The sequence below is a fragment of the Asparagus officinalis genome, chromosome 1 (assembly GCF_001876935.1).
Source record: "Asparagus officinalis chromosome 1, Aspof.V1, whole genome shotgun sequence".
In the NCBI taxonomy this organism is placed as follows: Eukaryota; Viridiplantae; Streptophyta; class Magnoliopsida; order Asparagales; family Asparagaceae; genus Asparagus; species Asparagus officinalis.
This window is the reverse complement of record NC_033794.1, coordinates 31,532,758-31,555,387: the sequence shown is the minus strand read 5'-3', so window position 1 is coordinate 31,555,387 and position 22,630 is coordinate 31,532,758. Positions and strand designations below refer to the sequence as shown.

General features: G+C 35.4%; 1 protein-coding gene across 3 annotated transcripts; it reads right to left on the bottom strand.

Annotated features, from left to right (window-relative positions):
* LOC109822362 lies at positions 14,605-20,823 on the bottom strand. Of its 3 annotated transcripts, XR_002242105.1 has the most exons (7): positions 20,461-20,821; positions 20,218-20,376; positions 19,292-19,410; positions 16,026-16,217; positions 15,856-15,946; positions 14,916-15,255; positions 14,605-14,822 (listed from the first exon to the last, which is right to left on the bottom strand). XR_002242105.1 is itself a non-coding variant. In XM_020388555.1 (6 exons), the coding sequence occupies exons 1-6, from the start codon at positions 20,791-20,793 to the stop codon at positions 15,166-15,168; spliced, it is 984 nt and encodes a 327-aa protein (XP_020244144.1). In that variant the 5' UTR covers positions 20,794-20,821; the 3' UTR covers positions 14,605-15,165. The 3 variants fall into 3 exon arrangements, 1 of the variants encoding a protein (XP_020244144.1); XR_002242106.1 differs by having other exon boundaries at positions 14,605-15,255; positions 15,856-15,938; positions 20,461-20,823; XM_020388555.1 differs by having other exon boundaries at positions 14,605-15,255.

Genomic DNA, 22,630 nt, shown 5'->3' with positions numbered 1-22,630 from the left:
GCTGTGAATAAAATATGTATAAAAATTAGTAATTTTTTAAACTTTTTGAAAAGGATTATGAGTGATCGACTTAGTGTTTAAGTCGTTGATATTAATCAGTAGTTACCATAAGTTAATGGTATATGAATTTTACCATAAGTTAATGGCGAATTTTACCATAAATTAATGGTACATCATAGATCAATTCCGTAACAATCGTCGCCATTGTTGTCGAAACCTTCTTCACTATCCATAGGAGTATCTTCAAGCACAAGCTTTGTTAAAATATGAAAGGAATCTTTTGCATAGTTCCGAAGAAAGTCTATAAAAGGAGAAGGAGTTGATGAGTTCGGGGAAGCGTTTTGGAGAGTTGAAGTCCTATCCTCTCTAGTGAAATCCCTCCAGTTTCCCTTTTTTAAGTTTTAAGTTTTAGTCTGAGTTTGAGTGAGGTTTGCTTTTAATCTTTCTCTTGAGTGTTTGTAAGATAAGTGTGCTCTACTACTACTAGCTCCAACGGATCTCCCAGCTTTCGGTTTGTAAGTGTTTAAGTTTGTTTTCTTTCCAGTTTGTAAATCTCTTATGTAAATACTATCTAGTTTGCTTCTGTTACTGTTCATTTTCGCCTCTGTTACTGTTCATTACTGTTCACGCCGCTACTGTTCATTTTTACTATTCATTTCTATATTTTCTTCTTTTATTTTTGATATACATGTGAACAAAGAAGAAGATATAGCTATAAACAACAGCAAGGGATGAACACGGACAGAAAGGCCCTAGGGGCAAACAAAGCTTAGCGGGCAAAACCGTGTGAACTGCGACAACTAGTTAAGAAAATAAAGACTTAAAGAAGATAGCAAAGTAAACAAGCTAGATATTAAGAAAAAATAGAAACTCTAAAAAGTTTGCAGTGTCCCCACCAGTCAACAACACCTGATGAACACAGAACAAAGCTGTGTAAGTTGCGACGAAGGAAAGTAAAAAGAGAACAATAAAGAGAACTAGAATATGCTAGAGATTCTAGATCATACTAGAAAATATAGAGAATTAGAATTTAATTCAATTAAAGCAGTAAAGCAAGAGTAGTGCTTCCGATTAAAGCTATTATAAAGCAAGAGAAGTTCTTCCGTTACTGTTCATTTTTACTATTCATTTCTATATTTTCTTCTTTTATTTTTGATCTGGAGGGATTTCCCTAGAGAGGATAGGACTTCAACTCTCCAAAACGTCTCCTCGAACTCATCAACTCCTTCTCCTTTTATAGACTTTCTTCGGAACTATGCAAAAGATTCCTTTCATATTTTAACAAAGCTTGTAGGTCCCGCCGTCTTCAATTTTGTCAAAACCTAAGAGATGTAGAGTAGCTTAGTCTTTTTGACAAAAATTACCTTCTTCCTTAAGCATCCAAAGCTGAGTAAAGAAGAAAATATAGAAATGAATAGTAAAAATGAACAGTAACGGCGTGAATAGTAATGAACAGTAACAGAGGCGGAAATGAATAGTAACAGAAGCAAACTAGATAGTATTTACATAAGAGATTTACAAAATGGAAAGAAAACAAACTTAAACACTTACAAACTGAAAGCTGGGAGATCCGCTGGACCTAGTAGTAGTAGAGCACACTTATCTTACAAACACTCAAAAGAAAGATTAAAAGCAAACCTCACTCAAACTCAGACTAAAACTTAAGACTTAAAAAAGGGAAACTGGAGGGATTTCACTAGAGAGGATAGGACTTCAACTCTCCAAAACGCCTCCTCGAACTCATCAACTCCTTCTCCTTTTATAGACTTTCTTCGGAACTATGCAAAAGATTCCTTTCATATTTTAACAAAGCTTGTAGGTCCCGCCGTCTTCAATTTTGTCAAAACCTAAGAGATGTAGAGTAGCTTAGCATTTTTGACAAAAATTGCCTTCTTCCTTAAGCATCCAAAGCTGAGTGATCGTAGGTATGTAGGCTGTTATTTTAGCTGCAGTCTGCTTTATTTAGCTGTGAATAAAATATGTATTCGGATCCTACTCTTAAATTCCTTCACTTCGGTCTTGTTCAAGTGTCCATTAGACCCCTTACAAGAAATGGCATTAACACCTCTGTTCTTGTTTTTTTACGAGACGGAAGGTTCTCTATTTTTTCAGACTCTTTAATTGGGTTAATAGAATCGAGTCTAAGCAATGGTCCTATATTCTTCAATGCCTTTCCAAACTTCTCAGTTTCTTTATCTGACCCTGGCATCCTCAAAGTCTTAACCTTAAATCTTCAAACCTCTTGATTCAATATGGATATTAATTCTGAGAATATAGCTTTAACTTGAGAATAAAGTAAACCTTGAAGAACTTCAGAAGGAACAAGGAAATTTAAAAATAGAACTTCTTGAATTAAAACAAAAAATAAACATTTTAGAAACTTATTTAGAAAATAAAACCATAGATGAATCCGAGGGTTTAAAAAATATAAATAACTTTGAACATGAACAAGATTCTGATGACAATGAATTTATAAATTCTATAGAAAAATATGTTGAGAAAAAATGGAGATGTAATATCATGCTTAACATTATGAACGAATACTCTGTCCACCACATAGCTCTAATTGACACCGGAGCAGATGTAAATTGCTTATAAAAAACGACAGAAACCAAGAAATAATTGGAAAGAAGAAAAAACACCTCCTAAAAGAAAGCCTAGAACAAATAATACTAAAAACCCCACTTGTTATAAATGCAAAAAGAAAGGACATTATGCTAATAGATGTCCACAAAAAGATCAAAAAACTAAGGTTAATGAACTTTTATTAGACTCCAAAGAATTTACTACAGCAAAAATTGATCAGTTCATTAATAATTTGAGACTTAGTGATGATGATTCCTCAGATCGCGAAGATTTATGTAATAGTCTTGGCACTTGTTTCAACTTTTCTGAAAGCTCTTCGGAAACTTCCCAGATAAACACTTTAAGCGAACACGAACAATTTATTCTTGACACCATAGATGCTATTACTGATCCACAAGAAAAAAGAACTCAATTAACTAAGTATCTTGAAATGACCAAAAATAAGGGGAAAAATCTAACAAAAGTTCTTGAAGAAAAGAAAGAAAATGAATATTATACTTTCTCTGAGATTATAAACATTAAGGCAAAAGTTGAAGATGACAATATTGTCTCCCTTTTAAAGGCTCACAAGGAACATACAATTCCTATAACAAATGGCTCTCCTAATGACCATGGTGAAAGAAGTGTAGGGATTAAAAATTTCGTTCATTATTTTCTGGAATTCAGAGGGAGCATTTTTTCATGGTGAAAGAAGTGTAGGGATTAAAAATTTCGTTCATTATTTTCTGGAATTCAGAGGGAGCATTTTTTAAACCAAAAGGCATAACATTCCACTCAATTTTCTGGAATTCAGAGGGAGCATTTTTTAAACCAAAAGGCATAACATTCCACTCATAATGACCGAAAGAGACAGTAAAAGCTGTTTTATAGCGATCCTCTTCAGCAATTTGTACTTGCCAAAATCCTGATTTTATGTCAAATTCAGTAAAGGAAGATTTTTACTATTCATTTCTATATTTTTGATTTCTTAATTGATTGTTGATTTTAACATCATTATAAAGTTTTAGGCTAATGGTATTAACCCTTTGAATTAATTCTCCAAAAGGAATTTGATTATAAGGTATACTTTCATTACTTTGCTCTTTAATGGATTCTCTTATTCTTTCAGCAAATAAGGGATGAAGGCCTGAAATAAATTTTTCTTTCCAAATAGGGTTATTACAATCATGTAATTGGTAGACCTTGGAAAGGAAGACGTCTTTATACCATCTAAAATCTGTAAGGGTTTTACACCTAAAATTCATGAGTTGTTCTCTAACTTTATCTTGAAGGCTATTAGCTAAGCCAATGAAATGATGGTAAATGGAAAGGAGTAAGGTGTAAACGGCATCACTAATGTAGTGTCCATTTGCATCGCGAATCGGTTCTCCTAATTGGTTTTGTTTATAATTATTTAGGCATGCGGTGGTGAAACCATAGGAAGATGACGGTTTTGCTTTATTGCTTTATGCTAGCCAAGTTAGCCGGTGGAGGAGTCAGCCTGCGGTGGTGAAACCATAGACCCCGTCAGCCGGTGTATATCCCCGTGAGAAACTCACTTTTTGATTCTTGTGCTTATTCTACAATAAAACAATTGTAGAAATTTGTAGTAAAAAACTACTACAAATACTGCATGCTTGATTGCTTTAAGTTCCGAAGCACTTTCTTTATTTCCTATTTCAGAGCTTTAATTCTAAGCCTTTTATTATTCAGCCTTATTGCTTTATAATAGCTTTAATCGGAAGCACTTCTCTTACTTTACTGCTTTATTTGAATTGAATTTTAATTCTCTATATTTTCTAGTATGATCTAGAATCTCTAGCATATTCTAGTTCTCTTTATTGTTCTCTTTTTACTTGCCTTCGTCGCAACTTACACAGCTTTGTTCTGTGTTCATCCGGTGTTGTTGACTGGTGGGGACACTTCAAACTTTTTAGAGTTTCTATTTTTGCTTAATATCTAGCTTGTTTACTTTGCTATCTTCTTTAAGTCTTTATTTTCTTAACTAGTTGTCGCAGTTCACACGGTTTTGCCCGCTAAGCTTTGTTTGTGTCTAGAGCCTTTCTGTCCGTGTTCATCCCTTGCTGTTGACAGGTTGAGTTTTAAAGTCTTTCTTAAGATGCCTAAGTTTTTAAGCTATCCTTGTGTCAAAACCATGACGGTTAAAAATTCATATCTCAAGTTTAAAAATATAAATGTTATTGAAGATTTCAATAATAAATCATCATTTGAAATTGATAAAGATTTCCTAAGGAAAGATTTTAATTCTTTAAAAAATAAAGAAAAAAAGGAATGGTTTTTTCAAGCATATGACAAAGACTTTAGATCATCCATTAGAATCTTATATTATGATTTCATGCGAACCAACAAACAAAATATATCTTTTTTCTTATGGTTTGAAGCCATATATTTAGAAGATCTAAAACACTCTCTTAAACATCTTCCTATTGAAAATAACGCGTTTGTTTTAAAAACAATATCCAATACATGGAAAATAGATAAGAATAAAGAAATAGAATCTTTACATCCACCCTTTGAACCAATAAAGGTAGGAAATGAAGATGTTAAAGCTGTCCCTATCACATCTTTGGAACCTTCTAATTGGGTACCCTTGCAAAGGGATATTACCCTTGTGTCTGAACAAAATAATTTTGCTAATATTCACCTTCAGACAATAAGTAAACAAACTGATAGAATTGAAGATATGATTCTCGACATAAGGAAACCACTTACTCACCCGATGATTATACCATCTTTTCCACCTCAGATTTTTACCAATACCAAATTAAGGAATAATAAACCTTTTGATGATCAAATCCAGGATTTTAATGAAGAATCAACCAAGAGATTAAAAGATATAGAAAAAGGAAAATCTCTTGCAATCAATGTCCTATCTGATCTTGAATCACAATTTGATGATATTACCAACTCTGATCATGATTTCGACAAACCCCTAACAATCCAGAGTATTAGAAAACATCCTTATTCTTCTAATAATACAAAGAATTACTATAGGAGACCCACTCCTGCTGACATGCAATTTGAAGAATTTAATAGCCAAAAAATAAGTTTCGATGGTAACTCCCCAGTTGAATGGAACCTTGATGGTTACACTGAATATCAAATAATACATCTGTTACAAGAAATGCTTATATATGCCAATGCATGTAGACAACAAGGTAATCCTGAAAAAGACATTGCTAGTGGCCTATGTTCATCATTTTCTGGTCAATTACAGGGATGGTGGGATCGGTACCTTACTGATTCACAAAAACATAATATTTTAAATAGTTATAAAAAACCCAATATGGAGAACCAATCCTTGATAAGACAGGACAAGTGATTAATGATGCTGTCTATACCCTGCATCTTGCTATATATCATCACTTTATAGGCCTTGTCGATAGCCTTCAAGATAAAGTCAGAGAACAACTCATAAATTTTAGGTGTAAAACCCTTACGGACTTTAAATGGTACAAAGATGTGTTTCTGTCAAAAATTTACCAACTACATGATTGTAATAATCCCATTTGGAAAGAAAAGTTTATTTCTGGCCTTCCACCTTTATTTGCCGAAAAGGTTAGAACATCTCTTAAAGAGCAGTGTAATGGCATCATTCTCTATAATCAAATTCCCTTCGGAGAATTAATCCAAAAGGTGAACACTATTGGTTTAAAACTTTGCAACGATATCAAAATTAAGAATCAATTAAAAAATCAAAACCTTTTAGGTAAAAGAGAATTAGGAGATTTTTGTTATCAATTTGGTTTTCAAATGGACAATCCTACGATAAAAAATAGTCCTAAGAATTATCGTAAAATAAAATCTAATTATCAAAAAACACAAAATTTTAATAAAACTGAAAGAATACCAAGAAAACCTCCTAAAAGAAATTCTAGGGAAAATAGAAATAATACTACAAAGACTCCTACATGTTATAAATGTAAACAAAAAGGACATTATGCTAATAAATGTTTTCAAAAGGAAACAAAAAAGAAGATTAACAAGTTAATATTAAACTCCAATGCCTTTACTGAAGATGAAATCGAAAAACTTATTAATACGTTAAATCTTATTGATGATATTTCTTCCTCTAACGAAGAGTGCAATAATCTCTGCACTTCTAAAAAGGAAAATAGTTCTGATAATTCATTTATAACATCTTATAATAGTTCTTCTGAATTAAATACCCTAGATGAACATGAACATTTCATTCTTGAGACCTTATAATAGTTCTTCTGAATTAAATACCCTAGATGAACATGAACATTTCATTCTTGAGACCATTAATGCCATTACTAATCCTCAAGAAAAAGGAATACAGTTAAAGAAATATCTCAAGATGATAAAAAGGAAAAAGAGTGCATCTTCTACTTTAACCTTTCCATCTAAAAAGGCATCCATTGAAGATAGGGGTGTTATCGGAGTGGATACGGTTCGGATATGACACTTACCATATTCATATCCGCTTCTTATAAACGGATACAGATACGGATACGGATCATTCTCGGTAAGAAAAAATACTAACCATATCCGCACTTATCGGAAACGGATACGGATCGGATATTTGAGAATCGGATCGGATATGATCACGGATATAAACGGATATTCACGTAATTAGAATTACAACCAAATAGGTAAATGTATGTGGTTGTAGGCTTCTCTTTAATTCACATATAATTAGAATTACTAAAATTGAGCACAAATCTATTAGACATAATCTTCATCCAAAACCTTCAGTAGCACAAAACACAAACATTTCACAAGTCGACTATGACACAACATTTCACAAGAGGACTAAAGTTCAGACAACCATGACAAACATTTCACAAAAAGAGAACTGAGTCAACTGACACTACTCTTGAATCAACAGCCAGCAACATTTGCGCAACTTCTCTTCCTTGAAATCATCTCCTTCTTAACACTACTCTTGAATCAACAGCCAGCAACATTTGCGCAACTTCTCTTCCTTGAAATCATCTCCTTCTTAATTAGTTCTCTTCAGACCAGTATCAAAACAACATATTAAGGTAATGAATGACTTTGATCACGTTGACCATCTCGGTTTTCAAAACAACATATTTACTACATTTAGATATTAATCTACTCACAACTACTAGCTGGTCCTGACATACGAAGTGAGCAAGAAGCAAAACAAATCAAAATCAAGTCACTGAAGAGCAACACAGACATTAGAATTTCAAGGAAGGGAAGTGGAAGCGAATTTTTTTTAAAAGAAATTAAAAAAAAAATTATTACCCTCTTTTCAAGCAGAACAGCGCGCTTCGTCTTCCAGTCCTCATCAGCTGCAATAAACCCCTCAAAAAAATCAATAAACAAATGCATAAAACAACAAGGTGAGCAAAACCCATTACCAGATTTGCTAAATATATGTTTACATAAAATAAAATAAAAAGAAACACCTGGTGATTTGACTTGTTTGGTGGCCGCACATCTAACTTGGAGGGAAGAGGGAGCGACAGGGTGAGAGAAGGATCTGAACCCAACGGAGGAAGAAGAAAAAGAAGATCGCCGGCGAACGGCTGTGAGATCGCTGGCGAATCGCTGGCGAACGGCTGAAGACTGGAGAGAGAGAGAGAGAGAGAGAGGCGGCCTAGGGCTGGAGAGTGGAGGCGGCCTTGATGGCTGAGAGAGTGAGGGTGAGGGCCTAGGTCTTTTCATTTTTAAGTTTTGGTTTTGGGTTTGCGGGTTTGTAAATATAAATTTGGGACCCGGTTACCCGAATCACTATTATATTGCGGATATCCGTATCTGCAACCCTCATATCCGTTATTGAATCCGTATCCGAAAAAAAATCTGAAATCATATCCGTATCCGTATCCGTATCCGCCCGGTTTCAAAATCAGCCTACCATATCCGTATCCGTTCGGATACGGATGCGGATCCGGGCGGATAATTGAAGACCTCAAAAAAGAACAAAAAGAAGTCAAAATTTAGCTTAAAAATCTTAAACAATAAATTTTAACCTTAAAATCTCAACCAAATAATACAAAATGCTCTAATAATATTGATACCGTAGAAAAGTATATCAGGCAAAAATGGAAATGCGACATTATCCTCAAAATTCAGTCCAGCTTCACTGTCAAAGACACTACTTTAATTGATACTGGAACAGACCTAAATTGTATTAGAGAAGGCATTGTTCCCTCTCAATACTTTGAAAAAACGACCCATAGTCTTTCTTCTGCGGTGGATATAGTCTTAATATTGAATATAAGCTTTCTGATGTTCATGTTTGCAATCAAGGTTTATGTTTAAAAACATCCTTTATCTTGGTCAAAGACTTACAACAAAACATTATCCTTGGCACTCCTTTCATTAATATTCTCAAACCCTTTTCCGTTGATGATAATGGTCTTCATTTTCATACTAATGGGTTTAAATATACTATCAAGTTTAACAATGCCCCTGAAGAAGATTATCTTAATTATTTAGTCTCATCTTTATCTCATAAAGAAAAATTCCTTCAAGACATTTCTGATGAGATTAAATTAGAAAAGATTGAAAAACAAATTAATGAAGAAAAATTTACTGAAAGGATAAAACTTTTCCATGAAAAACTTGAAAAAGAAGTTTGTTCGGAGATCCCTCATGCTTTTTTGTTTAGAAAAAAACATGTTGTTAACCTCCCATATGAAAAAGATTTTTCTGAAAATAAAATCCCTACCAAAGCTCGCCCAATACAAATGAGTCAGAGGCTTTTAAAAATATGTAAGCAAGAGATTTCTGATCTACAAAAGAAAAACCTGATCAGACCCAGCTCTTCTCCTTGGAGTTGCGCAGCTTTTTATGTTGAGAATGCTGCGGAACTTGAAAGAGGAGTTCCTAGATTGGTTATCAATTACAAACCTCTTAACAAAGTCTTACAATGGATTCGATATCCTATACCAAATAAACAAGATCTTATGAAGAGATTACAACAAGATTATTTTCAAAATTTGACATGAAATTAGGATTTTGGCAAGTACAAATTGCTGAAGAGGATCGCTATAAAACAGCTTTTACTGTCCCTTTCGGTCATTATGAGTGGAATGTTATGCCTTTTGGTTTAAAAAATGCTCCCTCTGAATTCCAGAAAATAATGAACGAAATTTTTAATCCCTACACTTCTTTCACCATTGTTTACATTGATGATGTTCTTGTTTTTTCTAAAGATATCGACCAACATTGGAAACATCTACATATCTTCTTTAAAATCATTAAAGATAATGGTTTAGTTGTTTCCGCTAGAAAAATAAAACTCTTCCAAACCAAAATACAATTTTTAGGATATTCTATTAACAAATGTACTATTTCTCCTATCCATAGAGTCATTGCCTTTGCTGATAAATTTCCTGATAAGATAAAAGACACTAAGCAATTACAAAGATTTCTAGGATGTCTTAATTATGTTTCTGATTTCTATAAAGATCTTGCCTATGATAGAAAAATTCTTAGTGATCGATTAAAAAATGATTGTACCGAATGGACAAAAAGACATTCTGAAGCGGTCAAAAGGATAAAAACTAAAGTAAAAACATTGCCTTGTTTATCTCTTCCAGATCCTACAGCTTTTAAAATAGTTGAAACAGATGCATCTGATTTTGGCTAGGGGGGGGTTCTTAAGCAAAGAGTTAACAATAAAGATGTTCTAGTAGCCTTTACTTCTGGTGCTTGGAATGACACTCGAAAAAATTATTCAACAATTAAAAAGGAAATGCTTGCTATTGTTCTTTCTATCAATAAATTTCAAAGCGATTTATTAAACCAAAAATTCTTACTTAGAATCGACTGTATGTCTGCCAAATACGTTATTAATAAAGATGTTCAAAACTTAGCATCTAAACAAATTTTTGCTAGATAGCAAGCTATCCTTACTGTGTTTGATTTTGATATAGAATTTATTAAGGGTGATAATAATAATTTACCCGATTTCCTCTCCAGGGAATTTCTACAAGGATATGGCCCTGTCAAAATATTATTACCAAAAGGCTCTCTCACATGAAAAAGAGAGATCTTCTTCTACTCCCTTAACACAAGACAATAAGGGAACTTATTCTCAATTTTATTAGAAAACATTGGATAAACTTGTCATCCTCGAAACGGCTGATCAGACTCTTTTACCGATTGAAATGGCAACAAAGTTCCTTCCCAAGGAATATTACTATGTTCCGTCCATGTTTGGTAAAACTACTCTCTACTATGAGAAAATTCTTAAAGAAACAGAAAATGCATTTGCTCATCATAGATACCGAGGTAAAGAATATAGTTACTCTCGGCTAAGAATATATCGTATTATTCCATTAAATGAATGGAACTCATATGGAAATCCCAACGTTCCGCGAAAGTTTAAAGAAAAAACTCTAATTGGTCCCCAGCAATGTAATTATTGGGACTATCAAGTAGCTTGGGAACATATCCTGTATATTCAAAATCATCTGGGTAAGCATTCATGGTAGATACGTTTTATGAATCAAATGTGTCTACCAAATTGGTTTATTGAAACCTTTTGGGCTAAATTTGGAGCCATCAAAGAAATTATGCCAAAATAGATCCTTAAAAAACAAGGAAAAATATATCTCCACTAGATATGCTTCAAATATCTATGGAATTTGGTCTCCCTTGGATTATGCAATGGGATTGGGATTGTGTTAATGACACACCATCTTATTTCGCAAGGAGTATTTCTGTAAAATGGTATGATCGATGGAGTATTGCAAACTATCTTAATGGAAGAAAAAGCTCTTTGCTCCCAGACTATAGTCCAAAATATGGCATAAAAGCAAATCCTAGAAGGTCCGATATGAAGGCTATACAAGAAAGCCTTTATGATAAATTTGCGCTACAATATCCGAATGCAAGTGAAGAAAAACTAAAATCATTAACTTATGATGAAATGCTAATGATACTAGCACCAATGGATACTACGTCCTCTACTTCTGAACCTACTGAGTCATCTGAGCCTGTTAAACTAAAAGAAGAACCTGTGCTTGAAGATGCTCCTATGGATAGTGAAGAAGGTTTTGACAACAATGGCGACGATTGTTACGGAATTGATCTATGATGTACCATTAATTTATGGTAAAATTCGCCATTAACTTATGGTAAAATTCATATACCATTAACTTATGGTAACTACTGATTAATATCAACGACTTAAACACTAAGTCGATCACTCATTATCCTTTTCAAAAAAGTTTAAAAAATTACTAACTTTTATACATATTTTATTCACAGCTAAATAAAGCAGACTGCAGCTAAAATAAGAGCCTACATACCTACGACCACTCAGCTTTGGATGCTTAAGGAAGAAGGCATTTTTTGTCAAAAAGGCTAAGCTACTCTACATCTCTTAGGTTTTGACAAAATTAAAGACGGCGGGACTTACAAGCTTTGTTAAAATATGAAAGGAATCTTTTGCATAGTTCCGAAGAAAGTCTATAAAAGGAGAATGAGTTGATGAGTTCGGGGAGGCGTTTTGGAGAGTTGAAGTCCTATCCTCTCTAGTGAAATCCCTCCAGTTTCATTTTTTAAGTTTTAAGTTTTAGTTTGAGTTTGAGTAAGGTTTGCTTTTAATCTTTCTCTTGAGTGTTTGTAAAATAAGTGTGCTCCACTACTACTAGCTCCAACGGATCTCCCAGCTTTCGGTTTGTAAGTATTTAAGTTTGTTTTCTTTCCAGTTTGTAAATCTCTTATGTAAATACTATCTAGTTTGCTTCCATTACTGTTCATTTCCGCCTCTGTTACCGTTCATTACTGTTCACGCGGTTACTGTTCATTTTTTACTATTCATTTCTATATTTTCTTATTTTATTTTTGATATACATGTGAACGAAGAAGAAGATATAGCTATAAACAATAGATATATCCTCTCCTCCGTCTAGACAGTATTCCCCACGAGCTAGCTCTATCGTATCAATGCTAAACAAGTCCTGGTCAAGGTTGGTATTTCTTTAACTGTATTCCTTTTTCTTGAGGATTAGTAATAGCATTAATGGTCTCAAGAATGAAATGTTCATGTTCATCTAGGGTATTTAATTCAGAAGAACTATTATAAGATGTTATAGATGAATTATCAGAACTATTTTCCTTTTTAGAAGTGCATAGATTATTGCACTCTTCGTTAGAGGAAGAAATATCATCAATAAGATTTAACGTATTAATAAGTTTTTCGATTTCATCTTCAGTAAAGGCATTGGAGTTTAATATTAACTCGTTAATCTTCTTTTTTGTTTCCTTTTGAAAACATTTATTAGCATAATGTCCTTTTTGTTTACATTTATAACATGTAGGAGTCTTTGTAGTATCATTTCTATTTTTCCTAAAATTTCTTTTAGGAGCCTCGGTCCACGTCCCGAGGAGCGAAGCGAAGCTCCAATCCAAGAACGTTTGGACCCACTACGAAAGCCCCAAACAACGCAACATGCTGGGGGTCGCCCCAAGCGCACTACTTTGCGCATTGAAGTTCAGGAGCCCGCTGAGAATTCACGCCCAAAAAGGCATGTCTCAAGGCGCGTGACTCTTGAAAGTCCAAGGAAGGCAATTCTCCCTCAGATGGAAATGTTATCATCTGATGATGATTACGTTATACCTGAGAAATCATGCCAACACATGATAGGTTGCTCTGACTTTCAAACGAACGAGCTGTACTATCTTGCTGGGGGTACGAACAAAGCCAGAAAGAGAAGTTCTCAAAGGCTAGAAGCTCAGTGCCCTTGTTCAAAGCTCATTCGGGCGGTACTGTCTGAGTGCAACTGCATCAAGGTAGTCCCAGAGAGAATCTCAGTGTTCGAAAGGCTTAATACCGAAACGCCAAAACCAAGGCATAGGCGTTTCCGACAAAGAAGAACGGTGGTTGAAGATGAAGAATTCCCGAGGGTCACCGCTAATATGACCAGCAAAGAGACATCGACACAGATTGATCTCAAATCGTTTCTGGAAGCGTCCCGGCGTGTAACCCGTCTGCAGTCCGGAGCCATCGCACGAGGAACTTATGGTAGGGTTCGGACAAGATTGCCTTCGGAAGATGAAGAATCGGATTCCTGCTCTGCTGTCGCATCGGACAATACAGTGTCCAGCGAAGGACAACCCCGCGAATCATTTATGATAAGCGCGGAAGAAATGGCCAAGATGCTTGAAGACGCTTTGGCTAAGCAGAAAGAAAGTTTCAAATTCGAGATGGAGATGGCCATGCAGCAGATGAGAGAGATGCATGAGCAGCAAATCCATGCATTCAGGAACCAGCAAAGTGAATCGAACCGCCGTAACCAGATTATTCAGGAAAAGGAGTACGCAGATAGGATGAAGCTCACAATGCCAATAACCCTCCTGTCAATACAGGGGGTGGTAACGAGGATGCCAACGAAGATACAAGTGAAGACTTGAAGATCAAAGATCTCGAGAGCAAAATCAACACATTGATCTCCGCTCAAGAGACGAAGAAAACAGGCATTCCCTGTCCATACCCACGAGAATGGGAATCGATCCCCTATCCGGCGAAGTTCAATCTAATCAACTTCACACCGTTCGATGGGAAGGGTTCCCCCACTCAGCATGTGATTTATTTCAAATCACACCTGGGGGTAATCTCTGGCAATGAGCCTCTGATGCTTCGATTTTAGCAGATATAGATATTAAGTTTTCCTTAGAGAGACACATCTGTATCAATATCTGTATCCATATTTGTGATTAGTAAGCGTATATGGATATATGATAAACATCGTATCCGAGCAGTATTCGAACCGTGGGTGCATAGTCATTACAAAATGCACCCGCATAGAAGAATATACGATTCTAGTCATTAGAATTGTGAATGTCTGGTTAGATGGTCGAAATGGGGCCTCGTTAGTACGTCCTATAGAGCAATTATCTGACCTGGGGTCTAAACCTTCATATACCCGAGGCCATGACAACCATAATTCAATGGGAAGTAAGGTAATCATACATCTGAAAAGATAGATACAATTTTCTCTACTGTAAGACATGAAAACCTTAGCAAGTCTTAAGTAGATTATAGTTAGATAAACTGGTCAGTAAAAATGTAAATAAAATGTGTGATATGTAATTACATATATAAGATATTTAGGTGTAAGTACAAATATCAAAGTTTGTCGGTCATTACAGATTCTCCATGCAGGGTAGAACAGTTCATAAATAACATTATAATCATCCATGAAATTTAGAAAACAGAAAAACTCACTTTCCTCGTCAAATTTCTTTCAACCTCAGTAGCTTAAGATCACATCCTTGCATCCTCGCTGAATTTCATTGTATTTGTGTCCTTAATTTTAGTCAGGAAACTAACAGAAAAGCAAATACTGAGAGTTACAGACTAGTTAAGGTGCATGTACCTAGAGGGACCTTACTATCAGTTCCATGCTGGTCCAGAGGTGCTTGCGGTACTGTATTTGTGTTTATCAACACGAGTATCGTGATTTCATTTATCTTAGCTCGAACGAGTATAATACAGTAGGATAGAATTGAGGAGGAAGAAGCAGCGACCATGTATCAATCTGTGGCACTTGTAGCATGTTGTTGTACTTTGCCCCAACTTAATATTTACAGGGTGCATATATGCCATCTAACATATTTTTCAGGAAATCATGAGATAGTTGACATGGAGATTTCAAGAGGTTCGCCAGGCTTAGGCTCCAATACATTAGCATTAGGAATCTCTTTGCGCAAGAGTTCCTGTACCAAAATGGTTGAAAAGATAGTTAGTAAACAACAGTGCACTATCAATGTCAAAATGGCAAAGATGGGAGTATAAAATTAATCTAGAGACCTTACTAAATCCAGCAAAACTGTCTTCCAAATTTCTACAATTTTAATGAGCACAAGATTCAATTGAGAAATATGCATTGATGAAATGTTGATCATCCATACGGATTAGAGAAGTGAGACCTCACTTAAGTGCAAGTAGCTAGAGTCTCTTCTAACTGTCAATGGTGGTTTGACTGGGTCACTGGTGACTAAGCCTCTATAAGGAATTTGTGAATCAAAATTAAGGAATATTGGTCAAACATGTAATAATCAATTAAAAAAGAGAAGTAAAACCCAGTACAAATGATACATTTTTCATATCACGTGTGCCTCATAATGCATCTTCTCATCTAAGAAGCGACTAGCCTCATAATGCATCTTCTCATCTAAGAAGTGACTAGCATAAAGCTAAAGGTATCATGTGCATGTGCTGGTTATTTATCCAGGCATACACTGCCTTGATGCTTAGTTAGATTTAAACAACGTACTCATATACATCGGCAAAATATGATGTTACTGCTTACTGACCTTAAATGATTCAACTGAGCCTTGAGCACTGATGATACTTGAGAGTATTCCTCTGGCATCCAGGTCACCGTTTTTCATTGGAACTACGTACCTAGAAGAAAATGATTATTATTTCACTAACAGAAGCCTGAATACTCTAAAAATTAAAAGTTTGGGCTTTGGATACATACTTTGCTTGCAGTAACTTGGCCAGATTAACTGCATCCTCTTGTCCAGATACCAGAGTGAATCCAGGCAACAGTTGTTTAATAACTGGTGTAATGATTACATCGGCCTGGTAATTCTGCAGAAAGGACTGGTTGTATACACAGTGTGGTTCGTAATAAAGACTTAATTGACTTTGCCTGCATGTGACTATGTACCTATAGACAGTTAATATTTAAAGAATCAATTTTTATGCAATAACTGAGATTTGAAAGGTACACATTAGAATTTATGAAAAATAAATAAAATATACACAAAAGTAACAGGATGCAAGAAAAACCACAAGAATTCAAGTTGAGGTTCAAAGAACTAGTGGTTTAATCCTTTTCCTGACAATATAGTTGTAAAACCCCAAAAATTTTGAAAATATTATTATAAATGATAATAAATGAGTTTTATTATGATCGGTGATCATTCTAGGATGAATGGATCAGATTGGAATCGATTTGAGATCGATTCACAGTTTCAGCCTCGGTATCACGAGTCTACTTAAAACTGATACTATTTTATTTTTAGAAATTTTTCTATTGATCAGATGAGCACGAGATTTACGCCATTGATCTTAGAATGTCAAGAATGTGTTGTGGGTAAAGTTTCATTGAGTTCTGACGACGGAGACTGAAACACTATTTTGAGACGGTATCGCGTCTACTGACATCCATTATATTTGTATTTTTAATAATTTTTATGTTGACCAGATAAATATGAGAATTACACCATTGATCGTAGAATGTTGAGACGTTCTTGTGGGTAAATTTTTATTACTTTCTGAGAACGGAGATTTGAAACTTAATTTTTTAAATAATATAAAATTATAAATATTTTTTTTTCCTTTTCTTTTCTTCTCTCCACCTACCCCCACCTACCCCGCTCCTCTCTTCTCCTATAAAAAGGGGCCCTCCCCTTCACTCTTCTCACACAGCAGAAAGAAAGAAGAGAGAGAAAGAGAAGGAGAGAGAGAGAGAGAGAGAGAGGAAGAAAAGAAAGAGAAAGAAGAAGGGGGGGTTTTGGTAATTCGAAAAGGAGGAACAGATAGGGATTCCAATTTTAGAGATCAATAAAAGGCAAGTTCATCTCTTTCCAAACCTATCCCCAGTAAATTTTGATATTGATGAATATACATGATATTGATGAATATACATGATATTGATGAAAAGACATGATATTGATAAAAATTGATGAATGGAATATAAGACCAAATTCCTAAAGACATGATTATTGATGAAAAGATATGATATTGATAAAAATTGATGAATATACATGAGATTGAAGAAAAGACTTGATATTGATGAAAATTGATGAATAGAATATAAGACCAAATTTCTAAAGACATGATATTGCTAGCTAGAACTATACGTACATGTCTACCGCTGGAAATACTAGTACTATTTTTTATACGTATGATACTATTCATACGTACGACACTATTCATAAATACTGTTACTATTCATATGTACGGTACTATTCATAAATACCGTACTGTTCATACGTACGACACTATTCATGGGTACTATTCATACATACTATGGTACTATTCATAAATACCGTACTGTTCATATGTACGACACTATTCGTAAGTACTATTACTATTCATACATACTGGGGGTACTATTCATACGTACTGTTATTGTTCATACATACGACACTATTCATAAGTACTGACACTATTCATACGTATGGGTACTATTTATACATGCTGTTACTATTCATGCATACGGTACTATTCATATGTACTGTTACTATTCATGAGTACGAATACTAGTCGTAAAGTACTGTTCCTATTAGTAAGTATTGCTACTATTCACAATTAGTTAATACAGCAGATAGTCGGGGTTGGTAACCCTGATCATTTACTGGACAGTTTGATCCAGTTTTATTTTCTGGAGTTTGTTTGCGCCATTTGTGACGCGATCGTGGAGTTTGAGCCACTTGATGTTATACTTACAGTCATGAATATGACGAAATACGCATTTGAGTATCCCACGAGGATTATGATGAATTGAGATCTATTTACTTGTGGGTTAGTACACCGCAAATGAGACTGCGATGATACATATTTGTCGATCCGTACTGTGATGCGATGATACCTATTTGTCGATCCGTACTATATGATGCGATGATACATATTTGTCGATCCGTACTGTGATGCGATGATACCTATTTGTCGATCCGCACTATGATGCGATGATACATATTTGTCGATCCGTACTATGATGCGATGATACATATTTGTCGATCCGCGCGATGATGCGATGAGTTGGAAGAAGTTCAGAATGATAATATTATAAACTATTTACATGAGTATTTGGCGGATGCCAAAAGTGTTTCTACTCATTGTTGAGATACTTTGCTATACGAGTACACGAGATACATATGCTGATGTCTATTATGATGCTTTACTTTCCAGTTATATTTTGATTGCTTAGTTCAGGGTTAATATTTAGTTATTTACTATCTGAGACATACGGTATATACATGAGGGTTTCCTTGTTTGGATTATTTCGCTCGACGTACTACGTCTCAAGTTGTAAGTTTCTAAATATTAATTCCATTAGATACAGGGAAAATGATCTAGGTAGACTATGCTTAATAGATAGAGCCTCCACTTCATCATCTAGCAGCCCTTCCCCTGGGGGCGGATGGAGGTGAACTTGCTGTAGCGCTCTGACGCTCTTGTTGTTGTTCTTTTTCTTTTATTTTATTTTCTCATTTCAGGCGGCTCAGAGCATCGGAGAGTCGCAGGGTGACGGAGTTCTTGCATAGTCGCCGTCGCGTATTTTTACTAGTATGGACTCCACAGTGATCTTATGTTTCCATTTAGTCATTTGAGTTTGTACTCATATTGTTAAGGCAATATGCCTTAGTACGATTTCTAATCGATTCATGTTGAGACATATCATGTTATTTTAGACTCCAGATGTATATCAGTTGTATTCCAGTTTAGTTTATTTGGGACATGATTTCATTTATGAGATATATCTTTCTGTATCATGTCTATAGTATTTATTTCCCTTATTTGCCTGTTTTGTACCTTCATTTATATTGGTTTCCACTAGAGGATATTACTGTGATTGGTGAAACATGTTGATGCACAGTGGAGGTGCATGACAGGTTTGACATCTCTGGGTTCACCTTGGACTGCATCCAAGTGTGAAAACAGGGGCGTCACATAGTGAATACCAAATATAAAAATTAACCAATTAGAGATACCATATGAACATTATATGTTTACCCATTTTCCGGCCGTTGCCAAGGAGGCCCTAGTACTGGGCCAGCAGTAGCTGTGATATTGACCTTTGAGCCATTCTCGCCTTCCAGTTCAGAGCTTTGTGAAGGTTCCAAATATGTAACCTGCAGAAAAATTAATCTACTTTACATTCAGGGAATACTACTAGTTTAATTCAAGCATTAAATGAAATATGAAACATGAAATTCAAAATATAAAGCTTTCCGGTGGTTTACAATGCTAGTAACACTTGTGTTGGTTTTGATGATTCTTATTGAAGGTTTGTTCGTAAGCCCAACACTCTTTAGTAACTTGGATGGTAATCAACTTGTAGATTAAAAAATTCATATTTGGAAAAAATACCTAATTGTATCATTTGTAACACTATTACTATCAGTAAGCAATCATTGAGTCAATCATCACTCATGCTTTCTCAAGATTAGTGCGCAAAGCCCTAATGCTTTTGTTTAGCTGATTATCAACCTTGTTGGTTAAGAGCTTGAAAAAAAAATCCAATCCCTCAACTAGCAAAATCAAAAGCATGAGATTGCAGATAGAGTAATACCCTATAAACATGAGGAATTAAGATGCTCCACTTCGTATCTTAATTGATATCAGTAATAAGATTCTAATAACAATGATTTTCCATTAGGGAGGTATACGCCTATTTAATTGAAGTATCAACAAAATGATATGGGAAGAAGTTCTAAAAAGGTGGGACAATAACAATTTTGTAGATGGGTATATTTCCCCCGCACAAAAAACAGCAAGGTAGGAAGCAAACTAATTTGCTGCACTCCAATTGGTAAATTATGACATTTTCTATCCAGACAGTGTTAACTAAATCAAATTAACAGCTAGAAATGAATATCACAAATTAAAATAACAAATTTATTAGTCCACAGGCTCAAAACAGGGAGTTTCAAGCTTACATTTCTAAAAAGGGGGCTCAATATCGGCTCTGCATTCAGGGTGGAGATCACCCTCAAATCAGGAACCCTCTCAGAGAGCGGCCTCAACGTCTTCACATGGCAATGATCGTCCAGGCTCTGCGTTATCACCAAGCAGTCGAGCTTCGGCAAGTCCTCAAGCTGCCCGCAATAAAACACCCAGAAAATATTGAAAGACAAAAAAGCCTTAAAATTACACGAAAAATGGGGGGAAAGATCACATACCCTGAAATTTTTGAGAAATTTCTTGGCAGCATCATAAAGCCAGGGGATGCCAAAATCGAGATTGCCTACTAAAATGGGGTCGACCAGAATCTTGAGCCCGTTCACATCCCAGAGCCAACTGTTGCCCTCGAGGTAAGTGAGCTTGATGGGCTCAGTTGTTGATGAGACTACAGGAGAAACTGAGTCCGACGGAGCTGAAGAGAGATTGGGGCTTGGTTTGGGGACATGGGTTTTGTTGGGGGTGAAATAGGGGAGCTTGGGATTAGGGTTTTTGGAAGGGAGAGAAGAGAGGAAGAGGGAGGAGAGGGAGATGAAGCGGGAGTCGAGGGCCATGGAATTTTCCTCTTTTTCGGGAGATAAAATCAAGTAAATGACTGTTAGGATCCGGGCGAGAAAAAGCGTCGGCCCATGGATGTTTTCTCAAAAGAAAATCTTGGCCCATGGAAATTTTTGTCTTCTTGTCTCTTGTGAATTAAGCTTACTTTTTGAAGAAATAAGGATAATGTTCAATGAGGGATAAGGAGGGACACATCTTTTGTAGTTCTTATTTGGTTGGAGATGGAGTAAAGGGAGGTACATAGATTTTTAGCTCACTTTACAAATTCTCTCACCTCACTCTTGTGTCCCTCCGAATTAGAGGGATTTTCTCTCTTTTCACTTTGTAGTTCATTTTACATATTCTCTTTCCTTACCTTATTTTACTCTACTTCACCTTACTCTCTAGAAACTCCCAACTAAATAAGATTTTTAATTTTTATCTCTCTCCTTACTCTACCTTCCCTCCTATCGAACCAAGCCTAAAACGTCATCTTGCCAATTACGCTATCAGCTATCAACCATGAGAGTATTATACGCGATCTTTGATATGTTGTGTTCCTTTGATATTTTTAAGCACTTATTCATATCTATATTCATTAGCATTCTTATTTATTTTTGTGAAAATAGTGCAACTTGTTTTGACCGAACAACAAGTAATCCATAATTTACTATGGTGAAAGATAATTTCTCTTGTATTATTCGATTAGCTACTTTTACTTATGGACGGAATGAAACATATATCATGTTTGGCAACTCAATTTAATTTACTAGACTAGATGGAATGCACGAACTTTGCACATGCAAATATCTTAATTGTTTATTTTAGATTTATTTAGTTACTATAATATGGTTGCAAAAAAGTTTATGATTATCATAATATATTAAAAAATTTAGATGTTTTTATGCATAAAGCGGTTATTCATTTCAACATTTTGCATTCCAAAGAAATAGTGAATTATAAAGTCCTAAAATATTAATTATTAAACAGCAATTTTAATGATTTAAAGGACCAATTTCAAAATATTAATGATGCAAGGGGCCGATATTGAAATACATCTTATTATTAATAAAAAAACAAATTCTTGATTTCATCAAAGAAAAATGATAGATTTTTGTATGGTGTAAATTTGATTTCCCGAAAACAGGGAGTGTTCGTTTGTATTAATAAGAAAGCTTATTACAAACTAATAATCAAATGGTTACAACAGAAGCAGAGGGAATGCCCTCTTTGTTTTGTGTGGGGACTTTAGGTGGCTATAGGACGCTTCGCTCGATGCTCGTGTCGAGTTTGCTTCCCTTGGACCGTTCGATCGAGGTTGCTGGAGAGCTTCAGTTCGCAGTAGAAGCTCGAATCGATGGAGTTCGGGTCTGCTTAGTTCGCCGGCGATCGGAGCTCAGAACTAGGCAGTGGTGCTGTAATGCAAGAATCTGCTAACAGCTTGGTCTCAATTACTTTTCTCCAAGTTTTGCGACCTCTCCTCCAGTGCGCTGGAAGGGGCTTTTAAATGGAAGAGGGACAGCTTGACTCATCCTTGAATTATGGGATGTGACCATATCTTCTTCAGAGACGTCTAGCTGCTCCTCGATACCATGAATGGTCATTCGAGGGATTGTGCTTTATGTCCTGTCACCTAAAATGGGAAGGCCCATCCTTGTATATGAGGCAACGGCCGTCTGCTATCCGAGTGGACTTGACCAGCATTAATGAACCACATTTATGAGTTCGCAGTTTGATGAGGTGTCTGTCCGATCACTCGTACTGTGCGTGACCGCCCGGCGTGCTTTGAGCACGGTGCTTTCTCCTTTCCGGTCAGGAGAGGCGGCGAAGTAGGTGCACAGTACTCGAGTGGGT

Coding starts and splice junctions, on each gene's coding strand:
- LOC109822362 (XM_020388555.1), bottom strand. CDS start 20,793: ATGGCCCTCGACTCCCGCTTCATCTCCCTCTCCTCCCTCTTCCTCTCT. Junction 15,947..16,025: donor GCCAAGTTACTGCAAGCAAA/GTATGTATCCAA, acceptor ATTTTCTTCTAG/GTACGTAGTTCCAATGAAAA. Junction 15,256..15,855: donor GCTCAGTTGAATCATTTAAG/GTCAGTAAGCAG, acceptor ATTTTGGTACAG/GAACTCTTGCGCAAAGAGAT.